This window comes from Phalacrocorax aristotelis, chromosome 6 (genome assembly GCF_949628215.1).
Source record: "Phalacrocorax aristotelis chromosome 6, bGulAri2.1, whole genome shotgun sequence".
NCBI classification, from domain to species: domain Eukaryota; kingdom Metazoa; phylum Chordata; class Aves; order Suliformes; family Phalacrocoracidae; genus Phalacrocorax; species Phalacrocorax aristotelis.
The window spans coordinates 30079366-30105373 of record NC_134281.1 but is presented as its reverse complement, the minus strand read 5'-3'; the positions used below and the strand labels follow the sequence as shown (position 1 = coordinate 30105373).

Genomic DNA, 26008 nt, shown 5'->3' with positions numbered 1-26008 from the left:
AAGCAGCCTACTAAGCAAACCAGCTTTTCCTTAGTAATTATCTTAAAGGTGTAAAACATTACTACTACATAATTTTATTCTCACTAAAAATCCAGAATTGCATGAGGGGAGGAATTAGTTGAGTCTAAGAAATGAGCGGATTTTAAATAACATCTGCACTGGATGAGATTTTTCGTTGCACCAAGACTTTTGCAGCCAATCAGGATTAACTGTTGTGGGTGAAATGGAAGAAGTCGCAAGGTGCTTTTATTCTAGCAGGATTTGTGGCTCACATGGTTTCAGCTTTCTCTCCCTTCACCTCTTCATTCAAGACCACATAGTCTCCTGCCATCCTGCTATGCTGTGTTGTCTTCAGGCATCGTTCTCTCCTGCCTGCAGATAAGCTTTTCTATGCTTGCTCTCTTCTTTTGCTCAGTATTGGCTTCTGGTCTGAATTGTTTTAAGACTCATAGAAATATAAAACATTCACAGACTTGGGAGTCTGAGTTGTAAACTTGCAAGCTCCTCAAGGTCTAATGTCATCTTTCACTGGTTTGTCAAGCTTGGAGACAGATTTTTTTTTTTAAAGTTTGAGAAGTTCTTCAAGAAACGGGGAAAAATCACTTTGGCTAGCCAGCCTTCTTGAGGTTTCCTGGTTTTTTGTTTTTCTGGTAATCACATACATGCATTAAACACAGTCATTCTCTTCTTGTATATGCACAAAAATTTTCACTCAGGAATTTGCATTATGTTTGTGTAATGGAGGGATCTTCAGCACTGGAGAAAACTGGGTGATGGCAGAATTTGCAGCAGCACCAAGAAATTCAAAATTGCAAGGCTCCTGCCATTTCTGTTGACCTTTTTCCTCTTGCCTTATAATCACTAGATCATTCGACACCAGCCAGCCAGTCTCCTCACTCCTCCAACCCCAGCAGCTTGCCAAGCTCCCCTCCAACCCATAACCACAATTCTGTTCCCTTCTCCAACTTCGGACCTATTGGGACTCCGGACAACAGAGACAGGAGAGTTGCAGACCGCTGGAAAACAGATAAGCCAGGCAAGTGCTGAGTTTCCAGGCTTGAGTGAAGCCAGCTGATGGCGTTTGTTTGCAGTGGTTTTGCTATGTTCCCTTGAACTTGTCTTTCTCCCATTTTAGCAATGGGAGGGTTTGGTCTGGACTATCTCCCGGCAACATCGTCATCTTCGGAGAGCAGCTGGCACCAGTCTAGTGCTCCCAGTGGCACCTGGGCAGCCCAAGGTCCTCCTGCTATGGAGGACTCCTCAGCTGTGCTTATGGAGAGCCTGAAGGTATGTTTGACTGAAACTGCTCAGGAACGGGTGCTTGTCTATGGGGCCAGAAGATCTGGTGATGGGCGTCAGCCTATTGCAAGTGTCAGGGTTCAGTGTTGGAAACCGACGGTGTTTCCTGCAGATTCATTTATGCAGGCAGTGTGGGAGGTGTGACCAGTGCTGGGTGATGTCACAATTTTCCAGTTCTTGCTGTTGTAGAATATTTTTTGTAGAGCAAGACCAGGCTGGCAGAGCTGGAAGAAATTATATTTGCTTTGACTAGCCTAAAATTAGTAATTGCTAATGTGGGATGAATTTTTATGGTAATGAGGATTCTGGAGGAGGATAAGCTGCTTCCAGGGAGCCTCTCTTTAGAAGGCGTTCTTTGAGGTCTGGATAACTTTGATAAGCCAGGTATGAGTGATAAAGAGAAGAGGGAGAATATAGAAAACCATCTTTGCTTTCTCATGTGTAAGAGGGGGGGCTGTCAAAGGCAAGGAGGTGCTAGTGTTGGCTGTTTGTTTTTAGTCCATCTGGTCCAGTTCCATGATGCACCCTGGACCCTCAGCCCTGGAGCAGCTGTTAATGCAGCAGAAGCAGAAGCAGCAACGTGGACAAGGCACCATGAACCCGCCGCATTGAGACAGAGGTGGCAACCCTTGCAAACGAAGGCTCCATAAACCATGGCATGTTGGGTTTGCAGGACTGGCCCACACAGTCCTGTGCAGGTGGCAGCCCTCTCTTCTGTTCCTTGCTGTCAGGAGGGCGTAAGTGCTCCACCAACCCACTGAGTGTGCACAAAATGTCTGCAGTGCAAGAAAACAACATCAGGAACTCTCCCATCCCTGGGCCCTCTGGAGGGAGAGAGGAACTGCTGTTTGTCTCACTCAGTGACCCGATATCACCGCCTCTCACCGTGCATGTCCCCAGCCACATGGGAAGTAAAAGCTGAGAATGAAGGGCAGATGGGAGAAGCCAATGAGAACTTCTCAATCCTTTTCCTCTCTTTGGGGAGATAAAATAGGAATCCATTAATGATTGCTTTGCTGACTGAGAATGTAGTTGAAATTACTCCTAAACATCTTTATTACTATCTCAGTAGTAAGATCACACTGAATTCTTCCGTACACAGACGTGCTTCGTAGTCAGTGTGTAGCAATGAAAGCCCCAGCTGCTGCTCCAGTTCGAGAAGGTTGGTGGCGAGGTGGGGCTCTATCTCCTGGGCTAGCGAAGGAGTTTCATGAAGGAGAGTCTGGCACTTGACACCACTTCACCTTTCACCCAAAGGCTTTGGCCAGCCCGTGGGTGGGTTAGAGACTCCAGCATGAAATGCCCTCCTCTCAGTAGGTGTTTGAGCTATAGCCGGTGACGTGGGGCATTGCAGCACTCTGCTGGACAAGCAAGTTAACTGCTATGGGGTTTTAAATTAATGTTTGATTCCTGTACGTTTTACTGTAGCATAGTGGCTAGCCCCACAAAGGGCAGGCTAGTCTGTGCATTCGCAGCCTGACTCATTTTAATAGGTAAATAGAAAGCTTTCAATGGTTTTTGTTTTGTTTTGTTTTTTCCTTTTTCTCTCCATCCTCCCATCTTCGCTGGACGCTAGTAGTTTCATTACCAACGCACGACATCTCGCAGAAAATAATCAGGGGTCCAGCAGGGCTGGGTAAAGCCGACAGTCAGCCCGGACAGCGCGGAGTGTACGCACCCCTGCAGGCACGCATCAGCTCTGCAGAAACCTGCCCCCCGCCCCCAGCTGCAGCCCCAAACTTTCAGTTCCAGAATGAAATTCAAGGCACCTGTGGACACGCGTGTGTAACCCACACACGGAAGAAAGCATAGTGCTGTTCATAGATGAAAAGGTGCAGAACGGAAAAGAAAAATGTTTTATTTGCTATTTATTAGGGGGAAGGAAGACTGGAAGCTTCATTAAAGAAAAGGACAGCATTTTTGTTAGGTTTCCCAGGGAAGTTACGGAAAATCTCAATGTCCGTTTGCTGTGTTCAGCAGTAGGGCTTTGTGTGATGATTCAGGATCTCTGTGCTGGAAGTCAGCTGCAGAGCAAAGCACATGCAGGAGCCGAAGTGACACTGGAGTCCGGGCAGCCCCAAAGAATACAAAAAGGGAAGATGGAGGAGACACGATACCCCTCCGGGGGTATGAGCAGCTCCCCCACAATCTCCACCTTAGCAACATCACTGTTCTTTGTTGCGTTTCGAAGCTGTATTTCCCTTAAGTCCAAAAAGTGAAGTTCCCACCCAGTGATAGTATGAACCAAACCCCTCTGTACTTCCCTCCAGCCCCCCAGTTTGTGTATCGAGCTGTGCACCCAGGCAGCTGCGACATTCCAGTGTTTGAACCGTCACTGACTCTTGCACCCTAGACGAGCTAACCAGGTTCACCATCTCACCCCCGGCAGTGCCAGGGTCCCAGCCGCACTGTTCCACTTGTGCATGAGCATCCAGCCTTGGGAATGCATCCATCTCTCAGCTGGGACTCCCCTCCCGCCCTCCGACACCTGGGGGAGCGAGGGAAGGGGCCCCCAACAGAAACTGGTTCGTGTCGTAAGCTTTTTTTGTGTTTTTTGTCTGTCTGTGCAAGAACTGCAGCTGCTGAAATCAGCTTTGCCTTTAATTAAACCATGTTCTCTCCACCCAGGTCTGTGTGCAGTGTTTATTTCCTGCGTAGCTTGGCTGCAGGCTTTTAAAAATGAGTTATTTTTCTGGAGAAGTCAGAAGAAAGTTTGAAGTTGATTTTTTTTTTCTTCCCTATTTGAAAGAGAACCAAATAAATAGCAGAGATTCTGGCTTGGGCTCAGTGCAGATAATTGGATTGTTGTTTTGTGCTGCCTATGTGCTATGTGTTTTACCTACTGAACCAAAAATCTGGGATGGGGAGTAGCCTGCAAAGCCCTTCTTCGGTTGCAGACTGAACCCCATAGAGTACAGGCAGTGGGAGTTGGAGGACACAGATCCTTCTGCTGCTGACCTGCCTGCAGATCGGGATGGTGGCTGTTTGCAGCCAGTTTCTAAAGAGCGTAATTCCAAATGAGTAAAATTACAAAGGTGTTCTGGTTTTGAATTGACAGGTGTTCAATGTATCCAGGCAACACTTCAGAATAAGTTCCTTTAAAAAAGAATTATGATATTTAGGTTATTGGGACAGTGGAGTTGGCCAGAACTTGTGTGATAGGACTCGAAGTGGGGAAACCGCTGCCCTGAGCACCATTGAAGTTGAGTGTTCCCAGCACTGTGGGTGGCTTGGCTGTATCTACAGCTTGGGTGTTTTGAGGGTAGATCGTTTTAAAATGCTAAAAGGACCAGATGCATCAGCAGCCGGGGAAGGTGAACTACTGTGAAAGTAGTGCCAAGGGCGGAGGGAGGCTAAACCTCTTGGATAGGGAAGAGGGCATCAAAGCTGTGTAGGCTTTTATAAAGGGAACAACTTTGCTGCTGTACAACCTGCTGAGACTCCAGGCAGTGTCTCTTGAAGTTACTGTCTCTTCTGACTGCTGTGAGAAAAAGCTTTGAGATACAGCTCCCAAAGGTGAGAAAATGTGTAGATTTGTATTGGGGGTGGGGTGTTAAAGTCACGGTGGTTGGTTTTGAAGTGAATTCTCAATTGGAGCAGGGTGAGGCTGCACGGTATCTCTTGTTTAAGCGCTTGGGTTTGGCAGTAATGTTTAAGGAAGCAAACGCTGTCAGAAGTTCAGCCTTTCCTCATCTTCAGCTTCCTGAACGCCAGTTCCTCTTCTGGATCTGTTGGCAGGGCTGTAAATGCAAGTGGCACCACCCTCTGTGGGTTTTCCCAGCCACTGGCTAGTCCATATAAAAGCTTTGTTAAGGATAGGGTAGGTGGGACAGAGCAAGTCTCTTAGTAAGTACAGGGTTTTTTTGGAGAACGATGCGAAAGGTAAAATGAAGCTTTTAATACAAATAGCAATAGTATTTTAAGTCCATTTTCAGATGCATTGGTTAATATGGAAACTTCTTAATTGCAACAGATGAATCCTTAATTTCTTTCCATGTCTATGACTACTTTAAGCTCTTCTGAAATCAGCTTTCCAGGTCTTTAGTGTTAGACTGCTGAACGAAAGCGGATGGGAAGATGCCAATCTTCCCGTTGCACTGGCCTTCTAACCAGTCTTCATTCACTGGAAGATAAAATTGACACTGTTTTTGTCACCCTGGGGATGTACAGGAGCATAATAACCTCCATGTGCTACAGGCAGGCCCGAGATCACCATTTTAGGGTTTTTTTGCCAATAAATCTGCACAGGTTTTGTTTCCTGAAAAACTTCCTAAGGTCCAGCTTTTAATCTAAAACTAGCAGCATCAGGCGGGGATGGCAAGGGCTGTGAGAGATGCTTTTCAATGTTTGTTTTCTGCTGAGAATTTGAGAATTGGGGGTTTTGGAGCCGTTACTTGCCCAGGCCCAGTTCTGGGCTCAGAAACTGCCTTGAATAGAAGACAGTGGAAACAAAATGAATGTGGTGAGCAAGGAAATAATCTGATACCTTGGGCTTTCCTCTTTAAGATGCCAGCTAAAGTACAGTTTCACCTACTGCTCTATGCTTATCTCAAAGTATGATTTTTTTTTTGTTGTTGTTGTTGCCTTTAAAATTATTTCTGATGTCTTGGTTTCACTCAGAGGCTCAACTGAGGAGGGAAACAGAGGCCCTGTGCAGGGTCTGTACCTAATTCCTAACCCAGTGTGTGCTCACCTGCAGCTTTTGCTGGAGCACGATAACTTTGGCCTCCCTGCTATGCCTTCTGCACAGACTGGAAAGGATCCAACTCAAAAACTGTACTAGATCTTGCTGACATTTAGTCAGTATTTAAGCCTCTATTCTCATAAAAGCATTAAAGACTAATATTAAAGAGGATGGAGGCTAATGAAAGATTGTACCCCTAAGAAGAAAACCAGCCAGAAAAAGGTGCCAGGAGAGAGGAGTGGGAGAAATAGCATTTTGGGAAGTAACTCTGCCTTCGTTCCTAATGTAAGGCATGGTGGAGCAGCCAAAATGAGGCATCTCCTTTAAAAAAAGAAACTGTAATCAGTAAGCTTAAACACAGCTCGAGTGAAACTCTCCCATTTTGACACTGTTGGGGGAAGGTGGTGGCAGAAACAGAGAGGGGTGATGAAAATACATTGGAAGAAGTGTGTGTAATGCTGAGATGGGTGAGAAGCCTGTGGTAGAGCTGGAAGAGCTCTGCACTGCTACAGCACAAGGCAGTTGTGGTGGAAGGTGGCACTTCAGGAAAGCAGTTGTGCCTGTGTTGGGTCCTGCTTGTCTTGTGGCTCCAGAGAATTGGCTGGTAAGCCAAAAACCCTGCAATTAGGAGCATGCACAGCAGAGGCTGGAAACACCTTTTTTTTTCCCTGGTCCTTCATGGGGATGGAGCAAGTTTTCCCTGTGAATCTGGAAGCTCGGTGACACAGCTGTTTGTGATGCAAAGGAAAGCAACTCCTTTAAGTTGTTCTTCCTCCTGACTTCCACCTGCCACCTCATGCTTGTGCAATCTCTGTGAGCTTCTCCTCTAACCTATCTTACGAAGGGTTTGCATTCAGTGCAAGCTTCCTCAGAAGTGCCCTGCAGCAGAAATTTGAGCAGCCTGTTTTCCATCTAAAGGTGGCAAACTGCAACTTGCAGGAGAAGTTTGCTATTCGTGAAGGCTGCATGAGACAGGCTGTTGCTCTGCAGGGCCCAGCCATGAAAGTTTGCTTTGGAGGACTGGAGGATTTGGGAAAAGAGAGCAAAGTCCCTAGTGAGGCTTGTAGGCTCAACTGAAGAATGTGTGTCCAGTGTCTGGCCGAATACCTGAGTGTTTGGCCTGCTTGGCAGATATTGGGAACCTACAACTTCCATTGAACTGAGCAGCAGCTGTTGCACATACTCAGCATCTTGGGGTCAGGCTCATGTTCTCACCAGAGCTGGGAGGTCCCACCCTTCCCCTGTTGCAGAAGGAGCACAATTACCTTTGGATAAAACAAGTATCACATCTCCTGCCTGAAACTCTAGGTCTTCCGGCTGGGTGGCTTCATAACTGTACTGTGCTACAACTTGGGTTGGTCCCATCTCCTCTGGTGTTGCCTCCTGCGGTGACTCCTCTGGTTTGCTGTCTGGTAAAAACCCCTCTCCCTAGGGCAGGAAGTGAGCGGGTAAGGACACCTTTTGGCATCTCCTTTTTCTTTGTACTAGGGTAAGAGAGACAAGCTCTGCTTGCTCTTTTTGTTCCTCTGCCTTTCAAAAGGTCACTGGCTTGCTTTGAAATCCACAAGCCTGTGCTCGAGGCAAGGAAAGCAAAGGCAATGTCTGCTTAGGTTCCTTGCCAGTAGCAGGCAGAAGAGGTGGCTGCCACCACTGGCTGTCACTGACCTCTGTGATGTCACACCAGACTGTCAGACAGTTGTCCTTGCTCTGGCTCCAAGCCACCTCCAGGTTATCTGCACTCAGAGTCACCAGTGCTTGGCTCTCTGCAGGCTTGTACCTGAGCGCACAAGGACACAGGGTGAGGGTGGGAGCCCTGAAAACATGGCTCCTGCTGCCTGCAGCAGCCGGCACCTCACCTCAGCTTTGTGTGCTTGGGCTGCAGCTCCAGTTTCTTGCAAACCAGGTCTCGGAGTTCCGTGTAGGAGAGGCCTGGCTCAACTTGCAGGGCGATTGTGTATTTGTAATGCACCTTGAGGATGTGGGGGCTGGAGACAGCTGCTTCAGCCTCCTGTGGGCAGTAAACTGGATGTGAGAGCTTGTGTAATTTGGTGAGGGCAGGGAGAGGTGACCTGAGTCAAATCTGAGCTGTGGGGCATCGGCTGCTGGGCAGGGAGACACCTGTTTGAGCATGTGCAGCCTTTGGTGCTTCCCTCGGGGGAGGTCAGCAGTCATGCCACCCAAGCTATGGTTGGGCCTGTGGCTGGTTGGCAGCCCTGGGCTTGTCCCAGGAGAGAGCACAGGAATAGATTAGGCACTTAGCAACCAAATTGGCTTTTGGGTAACCAAATTCGAGATGTGTCCACCCCCTAAGCCCCTCATTCTGGTTTTGAGTTGGGATTAGTCATGTGTTCCCACCTCTCCCCCCAGTGTGACCTCCTGATGTGCTGACCCTGCCCTGCAGCATGCGCATTACAGCCAAGCTCTCTCCTGTTTCTCCCTTCTCAAGCACCATGTGAGTTGTACAAGGGCTCTGCCGATAGCCATGGGTCCGGTGGGGAGTGGACCTACAGGAGACCTCCCAAAAAGCAGCCCTAGTCACCCAAGTTGGGTCCTAATGACCTGCTGGCCCCTAGGCCTGTTATGCTTTGGAAAAGCTCCTGAATGATGAAAACCTGAAATACTTCTAGGGCTGTTGTGATGGCTGGACATGCCAACACCTTTCAATGTGCAATAAATACGGATTTATAACATGAACCTCGGGATTGAGATGTAATGAGATGTTACCTTGGCTGCTTCTCTCAGCTGCGTCACAGTAACAGGAACGTAGTCTGTGGAGGAAGAAAGAGATGGCTTAGCAAGTGGGATGGGGTAAGCATTGCTGCTCTGTGCCTAAATACGCATTCAGATCTCCTGCAGCCCTTCTTGACACCTGTCATTATGTGCAGCAACAGCAACCAACACTGGAGGCAGCAGTGGTCCCTTGAATGGCTGCAGCATCAGCTGTGATGGGATTAATTTGTAAGATTTAGGTATAACCACCAAGCAAAGGCTTGGACTCTGTGCCTTCCCTCTTGTACAGATGGGAGCTTTAGGGGTGGGATGTCTTTCCTGGGTGGATTTTTTAAAAAAATATACACGAGCTGCTGGTTTTAGTGTCTCTGCGCTTCTGATCTCCCCAGGTCCATACTGAAAACCAGCAGCAATCCTTGTCCTTCACTGGGGTTGTCAAGCTAAATGCAGATCTCTCGGCAGGGTGGTTTGATGCAGGTTTTCTGAAGTCCCTTCACAAGGATCTACTCTACGTTTGGTCAGTGCTCTGACATGACTGTGCTTGTTATGGGGAGAGACAGAGCTGCACTCTTGAATATGGTCCTACTGCTAGATCTGCGATGGCTTTTGGTGCTGTAAAGATGCTCTTTGAGGTTGTTGGATCCCTGAGATATTTGCCCTTAACTCCCATGAGCTACAGCCATCATCCCTATCAGCTTTACTGCTAGTCTGCCTATGAGGCTGCTCTGCCTGGGACACGAGCCCTGTCCTGTCAGTAGTAGTCTCTTGGTCCACCTTTCCACACCATCGACTGGCTCAGGCCCACCTTGGAACGGGGGGCTTGGCAATTGCTTTTCCACGTATTCCTTTTTTTTTTTTTTTAATTTTGGCAGGTTGGCTGTTGATAGACAGAATAAACTGCAGCAGGTTGACACCCGTGCGGTATGGTCTCTGCACAGTGATATTTTCTACCCCAAATGGGGTTTTCCTGCAGCAGTGTGGAGTTCACAGCTCAGCCGTAGGCTACTACCTCCAAGCACCGTGTGATGTTTTCTAGAGAGAGCAACTTGTGATGCTTCCTCCCAGCTCTTCATTTCAGCTTGCTGAAGCACATGCACTCCCTAGCTTCAAACTGCAATTTCAGACTGTGCACCTGAGCGCTCCTGCAGCAGCGTGACTGCGGGTGGCAGCGCCCTGTTTCAGCTTCCCACCATCCTGAGCCTTATGTCCTGGTGGTGACATGGTGGCCCTGGTGCCACCATCCCTGCCCCAGGCCTGTGACACTGGGTAGCATCAGCCAGGAATCCCCTTCCCAGGGTAACCACAGCTCCTTCAAAACTAGTCCAGCTCACAGCAGCACTAAAACCATTGCAGGTGCCCTGCTCTATGGACAAGCCTGTAAGGAACCCTCTACCCTAAGACTTGCATGAGTTGGGTCGCTTGCCCTGTTCCTATCCCCAGGCCCTTTTTCCCATTAGTCGCTGTGCTAATTAAGAGCATGGAGGGACTTGCTTCCCTCGGGGACCCACGTGCTCTATTTTACTCTGTCTTCAGCACTGCAGTTGCCATCTCTGCCTCCTGCTTTAATGCCTCCATCTGTGACTGCAAATGGGCCTGGAAATGAGATGGAGACCAACCCCAGATCTGGTCTCAAAGGGTGAGGACATGGCACCGAAGAGACTGTCTCAAACCTGCTACCGGACTTTTGCCCCTAAAGCACCCCTATCCCTTCGGCTCCCCTTGCTCACCTGGTGCTGGCCGCCGTGGCTTCTCTGGAGCAGAGGAGCTGGGTGGCTCTGGGATCTCGTCTTCAGGAGGGATTTCTTCCTGTGCCAGATGGGAAGAAGGTAGTGCTGTGAATCCCACCCTTCCTAAGGGAGCTGGTGTGCTGCTGCCTGGTGGAGTACTCCTACCCACTATTTTCCCAAGGTCTGTTTGGGGTTTTGAACTGGGGAGCAGAGACTTTGCCACCCCTTCATCTCCCTGGTGTTACCAGCCACCACCTAGGGGGCCATTGGCACAGCATCTGCCCAGATTTAGCTCATCTTAAAGTCACCACAATCCAGAACCAACCCCAGCATTATGAGGGGAAGGGAGTGTGCAGGTGCTGGAATACCCAGAATAGGTGGTGGGTGAATGTGTGGGGATCTGCCCTCCCCAGGACACCATCTTCTCCCGGGCCTCCTCACCTGGATGTGCAGCTTATTCTGGAGCTCCATGGGCTCGAGGTAGTTGCAGGGGACGATCCCTTTCTACAGGGGAAGCAGAGACAATTGGGGATTGCTTGGCAAGGAGGCAACCTGCTGCTGGAGGATGCAACTGATCTTGTCCTCATGCTGTCCTGAATATGGGAGAATCTCTAAGGTTTGCAGGTTAGTTGCTGCAGGTTGGATGGGTTTCACTGAACCCTGTGGCCTAAGCCAGGGTGGACATAAGGGACTTAAGTCAGAAACTCATTTAGTCACTGAGGGCAAGGCTTTGCTCCCCAGGTCCTCTGCAGAACCTCACAGCAACTGCCCTTTTATCTGCCCCCTCCTGCCAAGCACGCCCCTGGTACCTTTCCGTTGAACATCACTGTAGCCCAGTTGTCTTTCTCTTTACTCAGGACAAAGACAATGTTTCCTGGCAGGACTTGTAGCTCCTCAGCAGTCTCAGGGATGAACTCGTACAGGACGCGGTGCGGCTGCCCTTTGAGGGCCCTGGGTGTGGGAGGAGCAACTGGGTCAGGAAGGTGGGTGATATGGTCATTCTACTTCGTAATGGGAGCCAAGGCCTCTGCTTCCTTGTTTCTAAAATCTGTTCCCTGCCCCCCACCCTGAGTTTTGGGTGCCAGCTTGGATGCTCAGCTGTGATGGTGCAGGATGGGGTTGGAACTCACTGCATGGTTTAGCAGCATTGTCTGTCCTTCATCCAACTTACCTGAGAATTTCTGGGGTCTTGAGTCTGGGTGGAGGACCAGAGGCCTGCCAACAAGAAGACAAAAAGGAAATTATCAGTAATCTGGGTGATTTGGATTGCTTTGCAGAAATGTCCTGCAGTCTTCTACCGTGCCTGTCGCCACCCCTGCATGGTTCCTTCCTCCCCCTGCTGCTGTCAGATCAGACGATTTGAACCTAAAGGGACTCTTGCTGCTTTGCAGCCAGCTGCAGGATATTTTCAGCTCTCTGCCACCCTGATGCATAAAGCAACAGCTTTTTGTGCTGTGAGGAATATCACTGGTTTTGCTCCTTCGGACGAGCAGTTTCCAAATTCTTCCACCTGCAGTTGGTTTTCAGAGGCACAATCCTGTTTTCACTCGTGATTTTTGTTTCAGCTCACAAAGGATTGAGATCAAGGCTTTGGGATCAGCTGGTTTAAGCAGTAAGTTGTGCTTTCTGTATCTTCCTATTATCATGCTTGTAAAAATCCCAGCTGCTATCATCGTGCTTTATGGTCTCTCCAGCCGAAGTAATTTAAGGTCTCTGGTGGATTTATCAATCCTCTGAAGAAGCTACTTGAAATAGTCCTGACTCCTGGTGTCAACACTTGGCTGCATTGAGAAGAGTGTATTTTATCTTGCGTAATGGTGCTGTAGGCTGCAGCAGCTGCGCTTCTGCTTCCCCATATCCTCTCAAAAAGCTCCTGTAAAAACTCTCAAGCGCCTTTAGAGATGGAAAGATACTGCTACATCATTAGGAAAAGGGCACTGAAAACGTGAAGGGCTTTGGGAACCGGGAGGAGGATGGAGAAAGAATGCTTTTCGTTCTCTGATGGCTTGAGCTTAGACAGACGAACCCGATGAATCTCACGGAGAGGGTCTGAGACCGCTCCCTGCCGAAAGCCATCACCCTGCAGCAACAGCAGGGGCAGAGGATGTGCTGCCAGGCCGCTACTTCCCTGTTCAGGGACCTGGGTTAACCTCAACCACAAACATAGTTGGGTTTGGGCTGTGCTTTTTGATGACAGAGAGAGCAGCTGATATGTGGGGGCAGTGTCCACCTCCTCCCTGGAGCAGTAGCAGAAAGTTCACAGCAGTAATGCTGCCATTTACTCCCCACTGTGAGCTGGAGCCCTCGGCACGCTGTGGGAGGATACCCATCCCTACGTCCTCCTGAACTTTTGCCAAGGATGCTCTTCATTGGTGGTTCCTTACCTGTGGTTGGAGTGGAGCAAATCCTGAAAAATCATCTTTGTCCACCACAGATGCCACCACCTAGAGCCAAAGACAGACAGGGAGTGACTTGGTGCTTGTAGACCTCTCTTAGACCTCTGATGTCCACCCTCCTTTGCTGTTGGCCAAGCCAAGTTCCTCAGGATGCTTCAGGTTCAAGAGGGGCTGTGATTTTTAGGCTAAGCATCTTTGACTACAGGCTGAGTGCTTCTGGCACCAAAACTCACCTCTCAGCTGTGGCAAGGCCTCAGCTCTTAGCCCCACCATTACTGCAGTTAGAGTCAATATAACCCAAAAGTTTCCCTTTCTGTTTTAATCACAAATGTTGAAGGGAGTCAAAGACTCCAACTCAAGCTCTTACCCCCTATGGGCAACTTAAAACATTATTTAGAAAGTTCATAAATGTTTGCATGCACATTTCTGGGGATCTCCTGGCACCTGAGGAGCTGCTTGGCTGTTGGTCATCTGATTCCCCAGTGTCTGCACAGCTGATGGGTCACTCTCCAGTGGCTTGCTGCCTCCCAGGACCTGAGCCCAAGGGTGATATCACAGTGCTTGGATTTTGCGAACTCATGGGGGAAAGCTTGTTTGCTTATCTGAACTGAAAAGCCCCTTTCAAACAGAGGAGGGGAAGAACTGTAGGTCATTTGTGGGTGTCAGATTTTAAATAGTGTCTTCTTTTTTTTTTTTAATTTTTTGTTTCCCTCCCTGAACAAAATCTTGGCTCAGGTAGAAGCTCCAGTGGGACTTTTCCAGCTCATTGCTGACTGACTGTCCCTCCTGTCTTGCTAAGGAGAGGAAATGAAAATAGGCCATGCTCTGCAGAAACATGCTTTCAGCTCCTCTGTTCCTGCAGACTCCCTGATCTCCATGAGATCCTTATGTACCATTACTTCTTCCACACCTGGGGAGATCCTTGAGGCCCAAACTGACTCCATATCTCTGGCCGTCCACCAGGCAGCAGATAGCAGCTCAGAGGGGTGGTGAGAGGGTGGTCAGCACATCTCCTCAGCCCACAGGCTTGGCCCAAATAAGGTATTTCTTTCTTACCATAGCCTTTCCCAGGTAGTCCTTCTTCTCCAGCTGAGCCACTTGCTTTTCGTTTGGTCTAAACAGCTTCCCCACAGGAATGGCCACCAGCTCGCAGAGTTTCTGCTTCTGTAGCACAGAGAAGTCATAGCATTCTTCTGATGCGAGAGCAGGGACTGCTTAATGTTCACATCCTTCTACCTCTGGGGCTAGGGTCTTGATCCATAAAGTCAAAACACCACGGTGACAGCCCAACACCAGCCCTGACATGGTCCATTTAACCTGGTCTTCCCATCCCTGCCTCCCCAGTGACCCAAAGCTGTTACCACCACCTCGTGTCTCAGTAGGTCGCCTGCATTTTGCTGAGCCTGCTGTGTTTTTCTCCTGCTCTGCTAAAGCCGTAGCTAAAAGGTGATTTCTCTGTCACTGGGATTTTTCTCCCTCCTCCCTGTGGAGCAAACACAGCAGCTGTAAGACCTACTCCTCCTTACCAGGATGGCTTCCATTGCCCTGTCGATCTTGTTGTGCTGGGGCTCGCTCTTCATGCTCATGGCCAGTGTCAGGTGCTCCTCAGCTTTCTTCCAGTCCTCCATCGTGGCGTACACCAGCGCGACGTTATAGAGTATCTGCCGGAGGGATAGGAGCAAGGAAATGAGCACTTAGAGCAGCTGGACCCTTGCCAGGAGTATGGTGGAGAGGACAGCAGGGTGGTGGCACCGCACAAAGCACTACACCAGCTTAATTGCTTTTTTGCAAGGCACGAAGAGAGGTTGGCTATCTTCTCCTTAGATTTCTTGAATCATAGAATCGTTAAGGTTGGAAAAGACCCTTAATATCATTGAGTCCAACTGATAACCTGTCACTGCCCAGTCCACCACTAAACCATATTCTCAAGCACCACGTCTACCCTTCTTTTAAATCCCTCCAGGGATGGAGACTCAGCCACTTCCCTGGGCAGCCTGAGACAGTGGATAACCCTTCAGGAACAAAACTGCTGGTCAAGTCTTTCTCACCTCACAAGCAAAGAGCCTGTACCGCAGCCCCAGGATCTTGTAGTCGATGAGCTGGTTGCCTCGCAGCTGGGCCAGCGCCTCTTTGAAATCCTTGATGGCCTTTTCATGGCTGTGGAGCAGAGGATAAGGGTGTCACCAGCTTGTGGTGGCACTCTGGCTGCCTGGTACCCCTTGCAGCTGCCTCTAAGCCTTTACTTAAACTTGTTTGAGTTTAGTTGGGAATCTCTTCATAATGTTGTCAGACACCACAGGGGGAGGAGAGATGCTCTAAGGCTGGTGTTAATCCCAAGGCTGCACTGCTGATGAACAGGAGCCTGTTTTATCTCAAGGGCTTGCAAATTGGCCCCTGGGGTACAAACCCACCTAGGGCCATTATCAGCCGAAGGCTGGCATCTCTGGAAGCAGCAAACCTGAAATGCTAAAGCCTTCCACTCACTTCTGCCTCTGGTAAGACACGGTCCCCCGCTGGAAATAAGCCACTGCCAGGTGCTTGTCGCAGCTGATGCTCCGGGTGAAAGCCTGCACAGAGGTAGGAGTGGGGCAAAAAAGGGGTGAAAAGGGAAGCCCTTTAAAAAAATGAGGGTGTAGAGCACTTACACCTGTCCTGCTTTAGCCAGGGGGCTTAAGCTGGGCTCTGTAGGCTATGTCTCCCTGCAGTGGTGGGCACTGGGTGGCGGAGCCTGTACCAAGCTCCTAATTTTGCCCTGTGGTCACTTCTGGGAGGGAGAAAGCGCAAGTAGCAAGCCGTGCACCTCTTCTGCTGCTTCGCCTCTGATTTACTGAGAAAACAGTTTCAGCAGGAACAGCGCAGGGGTGTCATGCTTCATCCCAGCTTTAAAAGGCCCCAAATCCTTCCCTTAGTCAGACCCTGGTCCTTAATTCCTCCCTTTCCCACCAAATCCATGTGTCCAGTGGGTCTGCATGCAACCTTGCTGGTGCCTGTGAGTGGGATAGTGACTCTAAGGGCTGTACCTTACCTCCTCCGCCTCGGCCAGCTTCCCCAGAACAAGGTGGATGCAACCAATGTTAAAGCAGATTTTGGCAGAGGGGTTCTGGACAGCCGTGAAGGCAGCCAGGGCTGCCCTCCACTCCTTCCCATCTGCTGCGCACACCCCTTCTTGCCACAGCCGGATCGTCTCTACTAGGGACATAGCGTGGCAGGAGTGGGATGTGGGGTCCCCGGCCACGTTGTGTGTCTCGCCCTTCTCGTCCTTCCTTGCAGCGCTGCTCGGCCTCTCTCTAGCTCCCTTCTGCCTGTACTTCTTCCTCCCCCGCTGCCTGTGTTGCAAACCTGGCAGGAAGTGGCCTCACTCACGTCAGTGAAGCACGGCCCTGGGATGGGGAAGTGGGGCAGAGGCTGTCTCCACTGCAATGGGTTTCCACGCTGAGCTGTCATGGGTTGTGTGCCAGGTCCTCTCCAGAAGTTGCCTCTCACCACTTTGGGTTTTGTTTTTCTGGATTTTTCATGAAAAGCCATGGATTTTGTCAGCTGGGTGGTTGATATGGTCAAATTTAGGTTCGCAAAGCCACGGGGCAAGCGCTGCAGCTGAGACCCTTGTGCCCTCCAAAGCGTGGTATTCGATGGAGATATTTGCTAAATGGTTGCTGCAGGCATCTCCTGGCAGGCACAGCTGCCTGCAGCTGGCCTGGGGCTCTCCTACCTGCCCACCCAAGCGGGAAACAGCCTGGGAAACCTTTTGCCCTGTCCATCCCCCACCACACTGCCCCACTGAGGAGCTCTGCTGCTGGGGGTGTGTGGGTGCTGCCCCAGGATGGGGCTTTGGGGGGCAGTGGCTGTGCTGCGCTGGGCCCCACTAGTGGCAATAACTCACACTCAGCCCAACATCAGTTCTCTCGAGGTGTTTTATAGCCAAAGGTGCATAGCCTGGCTCTGGAGCACTGCTGGGAGGACAGGGGGGTGCTGAGCATGTGGCAGAAGCAAAGGCAGTGACGGCAGAGGTCTGACCTGCTGACTCAGAAGGTTTGGAGCTGGGTGCTCCACACGTGGTTTCTTAGTAGTTTTGGAAGTACTTTGCCTCTGCCTCATCTACCAGTGCGTGTTGCTGTATTTTGTAAGAGCTTAAAATATGTCAGCAAGACTTGGCCCGTGTGCGATAACAGATTTCCCCAGCAAATTACATAATGCCAACAACAGGAGGGAGGCTGTGGAGGAGACTTTTGTTTGACATCTGCTTGGGAAGAAACCTGAGCTGCTGAACAGCAAGGACTTGGATTTTAATCAAAAGTAGGACCAAGCAAGCACATCCCTGACCTCGGGGCTCTCTTTGGTTTGCCAGTGTAAGCGTGCCCTTGGCGTCCCTCTGCACCCAGCTGGCTCCCATGGGCTTCCTACGGGAGCAAGGAGGAGACTCTTTGATCTCCAGAAAAGCAGAGGGAAATGCAAACAGCTGAAATGATGCTGAAGGTAGAGGGGTGGGAATAATAACATGGCGAGCATGAAAACACCCCTCTGAGATGCCTTTTCTCATTCCTGTGCGGAATGGGAGACCCCATCTATCAGGAAATGCTTCACCTTATTGTAGGGATACTTTTCTGCTTGTTTAATTAACTGAATTGGTGGACTGCTGGGTCAGGTTTATCCCAAAACAGTACAAGGGGAGCTGGAGGAGGACATGAGATCACCCCTGTGACAATCGTTGGGGCTTTCTTCTAGCCTTCCACAGAAAGATGGGATCTGAAAGACACAAGCAAGCAAATGCTCACAGCAGCTATCTTCTGCTTGGTTATTTTTAATGTAACATTTAAGTGATGTCAAAGCTGTGATAAACACACCCCTTCTAGTAAGAGGAGTCTCTTGTTCCCCTTTCTCCTACCAAGCTGATTTAGTAGGCAAACTTGTTTCTTCTACAGAAACATCCAAGAGGAAGTGAGTAACAGAGGTTGTGACACCACCCACGGGAGATTCTTGGAATCTGGCACAAATGCAGATTGCCAAGAGATGCGTGAGAAATACCAAAAGCCGGCTAAGGTGCAGCGGTTATTTTAAAGTTTATGCAGCAACAGTATGCAGGAATTTATCATCATTTCTGGAGAGAAGAGACCCCAGAAAAGACTGATCTGGGCACCAGAAAACATTACACCTGAGGGAAGACTGAGGGGATTGATCTGGTTTGGGAGGAGATCCGTAACGCAGGAGGAGCGGAGGAGGCTGAACATGTCCAACTCCTTCCCTGGAAGGCAGGTCTGAACTCATGCTCTGCACAGGACCTGAGTTTTTGGCTCACTCCCTAAACGGTGGCAGGGAGCGAGGCAGGAGCCCATGGGAGCTCCTTGGCCAAGTGGTGGATGACAGAGCCCAGGGCTTGGCCGAGGCTGCAGCTCCAGGCAGCAGGAGGACAGCGGTTTCTCTCAGCTGTTATAAAAGCAGGACGTGACTGATAAGGTGCTGTTGCCACACACTCCGGCCAAAGCTGAAGACAGTGGTGAGATGTTTTCAAGAGACATCAGAAGTGCTGAGCCCTCCTAGCAAACGCCATCCCCCTTCAAGTAGGTCTGAGCTGCGCATATTTTCATTGAAGGCTTCCTTCTCATAACAGGATGGGAAATGTGTTTTGCAAAGTGAAATTGTTTAGGGACTTTTTTTTTCCCTCCATACCCATCTCTCTCCTTTTTCCTCTTAGAAACCTGTTGTGCCTTATTACTCAACGGATTAAAACACCCCCTCAGCCTGGATGCATGCTGCTCTGCTGGGGTGAGCGGGGTACAGGGCCCGGAGCTGAGGATGGCCTCTACCAGCCCCAACAGCTGCAAGACGGCCACTGGTGGGATGTGACTCCCATGGTGACCTCCTCTCCAGCTTATGGGCTGGGCTGGGCCAGTCCCTGGGCTTCGCTGCTGGAGGTCTTGTTAATGCTGTGCTGGTGGATTTTGGCTGTGCCATGTGCCTGCTGGGGATACTGAGCTCAAGCTCCGCTTTTCCAGTGGGGACAGTGGGAGCGTGTGCCTCCTCCCACGGAGCTGGTGCCTGAGGATTTAACGCTGCACTGGACTCGCTCAGCCAGTGGCAGCTCCCACATAAGGTGAATGCAGCATCCAGACACAGGTCGCTGTTCAGCACAGCTGGGGTTTGCTCTGTGTTGTAGTATTTGTACGGTCCACGAACATAAGCGAGGCAGGATTTGGAAAAAAAAGGTCAACGTAAAAAAAAAAAACACCAAACCTAAATTTACTGTTTACCTTCCTGTCAATCAGTTAACAGAAGAGATGCCTTCCCACAAACCTTGCCCTACTACCCCCACATCAGTGCATGTCTTTCAGCACATCCCTGGACTCAGATGTAGAAAATGTGTACGTTTCGTAGATGTTTCTAAATACATCATAGCCTAGCATGAGGGGAAACTGAAGAACCTCTAAGACCGCTCTTCTTGTTGCCTTCATTTATCTAATGCCACCTAGAGGTAGCTGACCTGCTTAGACATCAGTTTTTCTGGAAAATATTTTTCACTTATCTGGGATTACAGCATTTTATTAATTAGTTTGGTGTTTTTTTGTTTTTGTTTTTGTTTTGTTTTTTTTAATGAGGATTTATGGGTGTCTTAACCAAATTTGGACGAATGGAAGGAAACGCAGTCCCTGGGAGAGCTCTAAGGATACAGCCATTGCTGCACGTGGCCAGGAGGATGAGGCATCCACATGTATGTATGGTTGAAACCGGGACGTTTTCGGTGCTCTTCGCAGCAAGGCCAGGTCTTCCACTTTGCATGGCCAGTGCCTCCTGTCATGCCTGTGTTCTTCTGAAGAAGTTAAACACGAGAAAAGGATCCTAGGAAGGAAGGTAGGGAGGGCACCAAATGGTTGAGGGGTAACCATGCCGGTTCCCGTCTGTGCTGAGGCTCCGAGGATGTGGGGTGCCGTGCCCCCTGGGGGGGAGCAGGCAGTGGGTAATGGGGCTTGGCTGCCCTGCTTGGAAAGGCATGGCTGCTCCGGCCATGACACAGGGCTGGCTGCCTGTGCCTCCCTGCACCCGCAACACGTGGCAGCTGCAGCTGCACAGGTCTCGTACTGTCCTGGGGAAACAGAGCAGGGAAGAGGTGGAATGGAAGTAAAAAGGGTTATTACTGAAGCTGTTGTCATTACTGATTCACGAGTGAATGTGGCAGCGCATCAGGAACGCTTTGGTTTGAGCTGTCTGAAGGCAGTAGCTCTGCTTTTCCAAAGTGATGACTTGGGTAGCGAATAGGGGATGTCCTTCAGATGTCAGAGAGCTCGACACCAGGTTCCTGTATGCTCAGGCCCTTCATAGACTCAAGCCAAGTACATGTGCCATTAGTGATGATGTAGGCACACACGGTCATCCCACCCACAGGACAAGCCCAGGACTGTATCTGTTCTTAAATTATTAAAACCCAACAATTAAACGTTTCATCTCCTGGAGCTGGGGCAGGCAGAGAGACAACAGCCCAACTGTGAAATCAGTTTTGCTTCACACAACAACCCTACTTGGCCACCAGCCTTTTCCTTCCTTTGTTCTTGATAAAGTATCTAACAGTATCTAACAGTTGTGATGATCTCGCTCTCTGACTATAATTTTAGCATAGGCAAAGACATCTCCAGTAGTCCTGGTTTGGAACATTTCCTCTTGTTTAAATATCTCACTGAAATAATCTCAGATTTTCTAGTCAGATGAAGCTGCGCAGGCATCACCATTACTTAGAGGTACAAATAACAGCTAGAAAGCAAAACAAGAAAAACATATTACTCTTTGTCCATCCTTGCATAGCAGGCTGCTGAAAATAGTTACAGTCAAACAGTTAGCTTCAAAGCATTTCAGACACCGAGTAAACATTCAGTGACGATTTATTGTCTGGTCTTTATTATTATTACAAAAAAAGCAGATATCAAAAACCAGCAAAGATTTCACAAGTTCCCCAACAGTTTTACACAACTGAACTGCAGTAAAATGGTGAATGTAAAACACACATTTCAGTCCTGGCCCTAAACCTCCAACAGTGATCTGTGGTCTGGGATGGTACTTTTTGAAGTACCCCTCTTTATTCTGGAACCCGATTCACCCACTAGCTAACATGCTGCAGCACAATGCAACAGGACTAATGTGAACTGCCTGGTATCCCTTAAGACCCTACCGACCTAGAAAACAAAATACGGGAGCTTTGCAAGGCTGGCGTGGGTATGTGTTTCTCAGATCACCCAGGCAGCCACTTTGTTGTGCTTGACAAAAATCAAATCACTTTCAAGTTGCTGGAAGTGATTTGTTGTGTGAAACCTGCTTTTTCTTCTCCTCTTCTTTATTTTGCTCCCCAAAATAAAAAGAGTTCACTGGGCTGGGCTCCAGCATAAATGGACCACCAACCTTTTAAATTCTACCATCCAAACTGCATGATGGACAACTGCATCCCGCTGTGACTTTCCCGCTGTGGACCCAGCATTTGACTGATCACAAGGAACCTGAGCAGGCCGCGAGATGCGAGGTTAAGGAAAATACTCAGCTCTCTGGAATGATAATCAGGGTCGGAAGGGAGCCTTTGCTTTCTGTCCTATTCACAGCTGTAGGTTCAGAGGTTGACCAGAGGAAACATGGTCCAGTTACCTGTATTAATAGCTGCCCCACTTCTCAAATACAGATCTTACACCAAAACACCGCTTGGCTAGCGAAAAGAGTTAAGACATTGCCCCACGTCCCTCAGCATTTGCTTGGAAAGTCAGGTCCAAATCTGCCATAATTATACACAAAGGCAAATCATCCTAAACATGAAGTTGTCTGTGTCGCTATGCGTGTCACTGAAATGTTTGCGAGTACCAAATATTCCTGTTAGAAATAAATTGCACCTTCATAATTTTCCAGAATTTAACAAAAAAAAAAAAAAAAAAAGAGATCACGATATGCATTATTTGTCAGGTATGAAAGAAGCAGCAAGAAGGCAAGCTGAGAGACAGGTGCTGCCCACAGGGCTGCAATGGCATTTGGTTGTTTGAGTTTTGTACCAGCACTTCCCACGCCGTGGATGGCAGACAACCACTCGCTGCTGGATTTAAACCGTTTTCCTGGCAGTCAAAACACGGACAATGGACCCTACTCCTCCAGCAGCCAGGGCCTGAGAAGAGAAACACGGCAATTAACACCAGGTCAAGGTAGCTACGGGCTGAAATGACTGAGCAGAAAGGCTGTCCAACTGTATTTCTAATGAGCATCTCCCCGCCCTTTACATTAAGTGCAAAATGCCAGCACACCAGGTGCCAGGGAAGGATAACCGCATTCACTTTACAGACAGCTCTTTAACGAGCCTTTATTTTGCTGCATAACCGAGTTGCAGATTTTGCTTCCCCCTAGGAAGGAAATTATAATTCCATCTGCTTGAATTGCTGGATCAAACCATTTTCTTTGCCTCTGACTAACGTAAAACCAAATTTTAACTGTAGAATCTTTACCCAAGGAATCAGAAAAAGTAGGCTCATGAGCTCGAAGAACCGTACCCTCCTCTCAGCGTGAAATATGGCACGTCAGTTTTATCAGACAGGAAGATGGTTCTTACCAGGCTCGGTGAGCCTGCCTTGGAGCCAAGAACCTGCTACCATGGATAACCTGGGCAAGAGGAAGCCCTACAAACACACCTTCTCGTGCCACTGCAGAAGCACAGCACTGCTGTTGTCAGAGGGGCTCTCAAAGCCTTTGTAGATGTACTTCATTAGCAGGTCAACACCGTTCTTGTCCAGCGACTGCACTGCCTTCTCAATATCATTGGCTTTGAAAGAGATGAGGACCTTCAGGACAATACTTTCTGCACGATCCTATCAAGAAACAAGGAAGGCAGAGATACGTTTGCTCTTGTATAAGGTGCATTCAAATATTACTCATCTCTCCAACAAACAAAACTAGATATTTTTTTAAACAATCCTAAAATATGTTTGAATAGGGCAGCTGGTGCACAAAGCTTGTGATAACAATGTTATAACACATATGTCCTCTCAATGACAGACAGCGTAAGAGTTTAACGTGTTTATCCTGCTTGAGGTTTTCTGCCTCTCTGCTTCTGTTTGCAATTTTCCACCTATTAAATGAGGTTACGGCTAAACAATAGATTTTCAAATCAAAACTCAAGGTCTGGCAAATTTCAAACGAATTATGAGAATTAAGTACTTGACTGGCCTTCCTGACCACCAGAACCTTTTCCATGCCTTTGTACTATTTAATGAGATACAACTACTATATTCCATGGAAATGCCATTGGCCGGCCTGGAAGAGGTGACTGCTGGAAACCACATATTTTCAATACAGTCAACCAGGGACCAGGATGCAAACTGGCAGCATTAATATTGTGCATTAATAACCATCTGCAAGTTGATCCGGATGTCATTTCAGGCCCAGATATGTGTGTGGCATGATTAGAGCAGCACATTAGCCATGTAATCAGCAAAAAGTAGCCCTTCCTGTTCATCCATCACTGAGGGAGGATGAAAGAAAAAGGTCTTGGGTTTGTTGGACTTTTGAATAATTCCATTATACAAATACTTCAAGCAGCTTCCTTCTTCAGAAATTATGGATGTTAGTTGTCTTGTTCAATTTAATATCGGATAGCCACTTGGCTTAGCAAGACCTCACATGAAGAACTGTAAGTAAAAACACTAAAGTTCCATGAGATGAATTAAAAATGAAGCAACACGTTAAAATTCAGTCACTGCCCTCTTCAATTCCACTGCCTTCGAAGTTATTCTTAAATACATCAACACAGTTCTAATGGAAACAAGTCATTAATGTGAGGACAAGGCTGTTCAGTCTTTTATACAGTGCTGTCTGTAACAAACAGCTGGATCTCAAAACCCCAAGAAAACCCACAGGAAAGGGCTGGGTTTAGGTGAAAAAGTCTCCACTGGTGGCCTGGTAAGCAGTGCAGGAACACACCTGTAGGACTTGCCTCAGGCAGGGAGAACAGACTCCTGCAGGCGCTCACCATCTGAGCAGTTCCACATCTTATCTGCCTGTTCCTCTCACTGCTGCAATCATGAGCCATTCAAGGTTTATTCTGGGGAGATTCAGAAATACATGCATGCAGCAGGCTCCTATATTCTGTCAGAGGGGGAGTGCTTGCATGTTCTGAGGTTTTAACGGCTTAATTTTGATTGGATGCAATAACCATCGGTTCTTCCTTTTTTGTAGGTTCATGGTCTGGCTGTGATAGCAGAGTTTCCTTAGTCAGAGGTGACAACAGCAGTTGCGGTTCCTTGATTGTTCAGTGCTGAGTACATCTATGTGCTGCCAGGCCTGGAGCAGGCATGGGCCTCTAGCAATGTGTGGAAGCAGCCAGGGCACACAATATACGACCAAGGCATGCAGGAGAACACACACAACCTGAGCTAGCACCAAGTTAAAGGTAGGTGGATGAATGACATCTGACCTATGGCATTTTGAACAAGATTACAACGGCAGAGGTCATGGATATTTTGACACTGAGGAATACCCTAAAAACCAGCTTTCTTGGCTTCCTCAGAGGACACCTGGCAGGGTTGGTGGGGTAGAGGTTATAGAAACAGGGAAGGATTTTTAAGGAGTAACCCATGAGTGAGCAAGTTACTGTTTCACCTTCACTGCCTGGTTCTTTGTGTTGATAGGAGGGTTCTTCAGAGCCGCCTGTAGTGCAGCCATCATGTTCCCTGTGCCAGACAGTTAAGGACCAGACACCAAGTATTTAGAAAGCAACAGAACCAGCTCCAGGACAGCAGTACTCGTAGCTGCCTTGTGCATGACTGAGAATACTTAAGGTTCAGCAGATGCAATGATTCCCTCAACAGATAGCACTGATTACAGTGTCAGGTAGCAATTATTAGGCCTTTTGAGGAAGGAGCAGCACCAACAGGAAGCTGTGCAGTTCCAGTATTGGAAGATACTTTTTAGGCCCTTTGTTGAATGAGGATCCAAGTAAAAGTCATTATTCTCTGTCACTTCTGCAACTCGTAGCCCTCAAGAATAGGCCTCAGCTCAGCACATCCACCTCCACCAGCTGCTGGGACAGTGATCCTGCAGCAGCCGGTGGGATGGGCTGCTCCACCACCCAGCCGGCCGCGGCAGCTGGCAGCGGGCACACAGAGCTTTCCTTTCCGCCACAGGAAACCCCTTCCTCCACTCGTCTCGCCTCCGCCATAAGACACCTCCGGGACACCATCACCGCCCCTGCCGTGACGGGAAGCCGGGCTGCCTTCCTCCTGTCAGACCCCATCGTCCTCCTCCTGTCAGCCCCTGGCCCCTTTCGCTCTCCCGCCTGGCCGCGACCGCTGTCCCCTTTCCCTCCCCTCGGCGGGAGAGCCGGGCACGGACGTACCCATAAAAGGCAGCTCCGGCGGCCGCTCCCGCTCCCCGCCCGCCCCGCACCCCCCCGCCGCGGCCCCTCCCGACGGGACTTTTTCCCGCCCGGCGGCGGAAGGATATTGCCTCAGGCACGAATCCACCTCGCCCTCATCGGGTCCCGCTTGGCCGTCGCCTCCTTCCTCCTCGTCCACGAACTTGTTCTCGTCATATTCGTCCACATCTACCCGGCGGAACCGCGCCGACGACACGGTGTGTTTCGCCATAGTGCCCCCAGCTCTCCTCCTCCGCCCGCCACCGCCTCCCGCCGCTCCGCGCACGCGCCCTCCGCCCAGCCGCGCCCGCCCGCCGGCGCACGCGCAGGCTTGCCGAAGGGAAACATCCCGCCCCCGCCACCAGGGGGCGCCAGAGGGAAAACGGCGCGGGAGGGGAGCTGCTACTGGTCGGCTGCCAGCCACGTAGTGCCCCGGAGTGGGCGTGGCGGCCGGCGGGCGCGCGGTGGCGGCACGGCGGCGGATCCGCAGGCGGGGGGCAGCGCCGTGCACCGCAGGAGCTGCTTCTGCCCAAGCTTTCGGACAAGTACGAGCAAAGCAAGGCCCTGCCGCCCTCCCACGGGCCTGTCGGGGGTCACGCAGCGTGGCGCCGGGGTACGGCGGGCCCCGCCATCAGCGTGCGGGCTTGGCCCGGCACTTGGCAAGTGCGGATGCCGAGCTTTGTTACCTCAAGAGTTAGAAAATAGCATTGGCTCTATGTTCCTTGGCAAAAGAAATCATTTCCCCAATGCTACAGCAGGGATAGCTTCTTGTGATCGTGTTAGCGAACGTTTTATCGGAAGGTGTGGAATTAGT

The 26008-nt window shown here is 49.5% G+C and overlaps 3 protein-coding genes across 8 annotated transcripts in view; 1 reads left to right on the top strand and 2 right to left on the bottom strand.

Moving 5' to 3' along the window:
- The window catches only part of SMG7 (SMG7 nonsense mediated mRNA decay factor), a 52282-nt gene extending 48360 nt beyond the window's left edge, over positions 1-3922 (top strand). For all 5 annotated transcript variants that reach the window (XM_075096790.1, XM_075096788.1, XM_075096791.1 and 2 more), the window contains 3 exons: positions 866-1036; positions 1136-1287; positions 1798-3922. In XM_075096790.1, the coding sequence (XP_074952891.1) occupies positions 866-1036; positions 1136-1287; positions 1798-1911 (437 nt within the window). In that variant the 3' untranslated portion in view covers positions 1912-3922. The remainder of the gene's footprint in view (positions 1-865; positions 1037-1135; positions 1288-1797) is intronic.
- An 890-nt stretch (positions 3923-4812) lies between these two features.
- On the bottom strand, positions 4813-16205 carry NCF2 (neutrophil cytosolic factor 2). 2 transcript variants are annotated; one of them, XM_075096796.1, is made up of 15 exons: positions 15862-16205; positions 15321-15403; positions 14885-14993; positions 14363-14497; positions 13893-14000; positions 12825-12884; positions 11612-11655; positions 11250-11391; positions 10882-10944; positions 10441-10519; positions 8708-8751; positions 7840-7991; positions 7649-7760; positions 7249-7411; positions 4813-5422 (listed from the first exon to the last, which is right to left on the bottom strand). In XM_075096796.1, exons 1-15 carry the CDS (start codon positions 16033-16035, stop codon positions 5325-5327), a joined length of 1566 nt encoding a protein of 521 aa, XP_074952897.1. In that variant the 5' UTR covers positions 16036-16205; the 3' UTR covers positions 4813-5324. The 2 variants fall into 2 exon arrangements, with proteins under 2 accessions (XP_074952897.1, XP_074952898.1); XM_075096797.1 differs by lacking the exon at positions 10882-10944 and having other exon boundaries at positions 5165-5422; positions 15862-16151.
- A 4478-nt stretch (positions 16206-20683) lies between these two features.
- Positions 20684-25469, bottom strand: ARPC5 (actin related protein 2/3 complex subunit 5). Its single transcript, XM_075096785.1, has 4 exons — positions 25284-25469; positions 24441-24513; positions 22475-22651; positions 20684-21957 (listed from the first exon to the last, which is right to left on the bottom strand). The coding sequence occupies exons 1-4, from the start codon at positions 25424-25426 to the stop codon at positions 21895-21897; spliced, it is 456 nt and encodes a 151-aa protein (XP_074952886.1). The 5' UTR covers positions 25427-25469; the 3' UTR covers positions 20684-21894.
- Positions 25470-26008: the final 539 nt, after the last annotated feature.

Coding starts and splice junctions, on each gene's coding strand:
- NCF2 (XM_075096796.1), bottom strand. CDS start 16,035: ATGTCCCTAGTAGAGACGATCCGGCTGTGGCAAGAAGGGGTGTGCGCA. Junction 11,392..11,611: donor AAGACCCCAGAAATTCTCAG/GTAAGTTGGATG, acceptor TCCCACACCCAG/GGCCCTCAAAGGGCAGCCGC. Junction 10,945..11,249: donor CAGTGATGTTCAACGGAAAG/GTACCAGGGGCG, acceptor CTTCCCCTGTAG/AAAGGGATCGTCCCCTGCAA.
- ARPC5 (XM_075096785.1), bottom strand. CDS start 25,426: ATGGCGAAACACACCGTGTCGTCGGCGCGGTTCCGCCGGGTAGATGTG. Junction 24,514..25,283: donor GTGGATTCGTGCCTGAGGCA/ATATCCTTCCGC, acceptor ACTGTCTGGCAC/AGGGAACATGATGGCTGCAC. Junction 21,958..22,474: donor TTCTGCAGTGGCACGAGAAG/GTGTGTTTGTAG, acceptor TTCTCTTCTCAG/GCCCTGGCTGCTGGAGGAGT.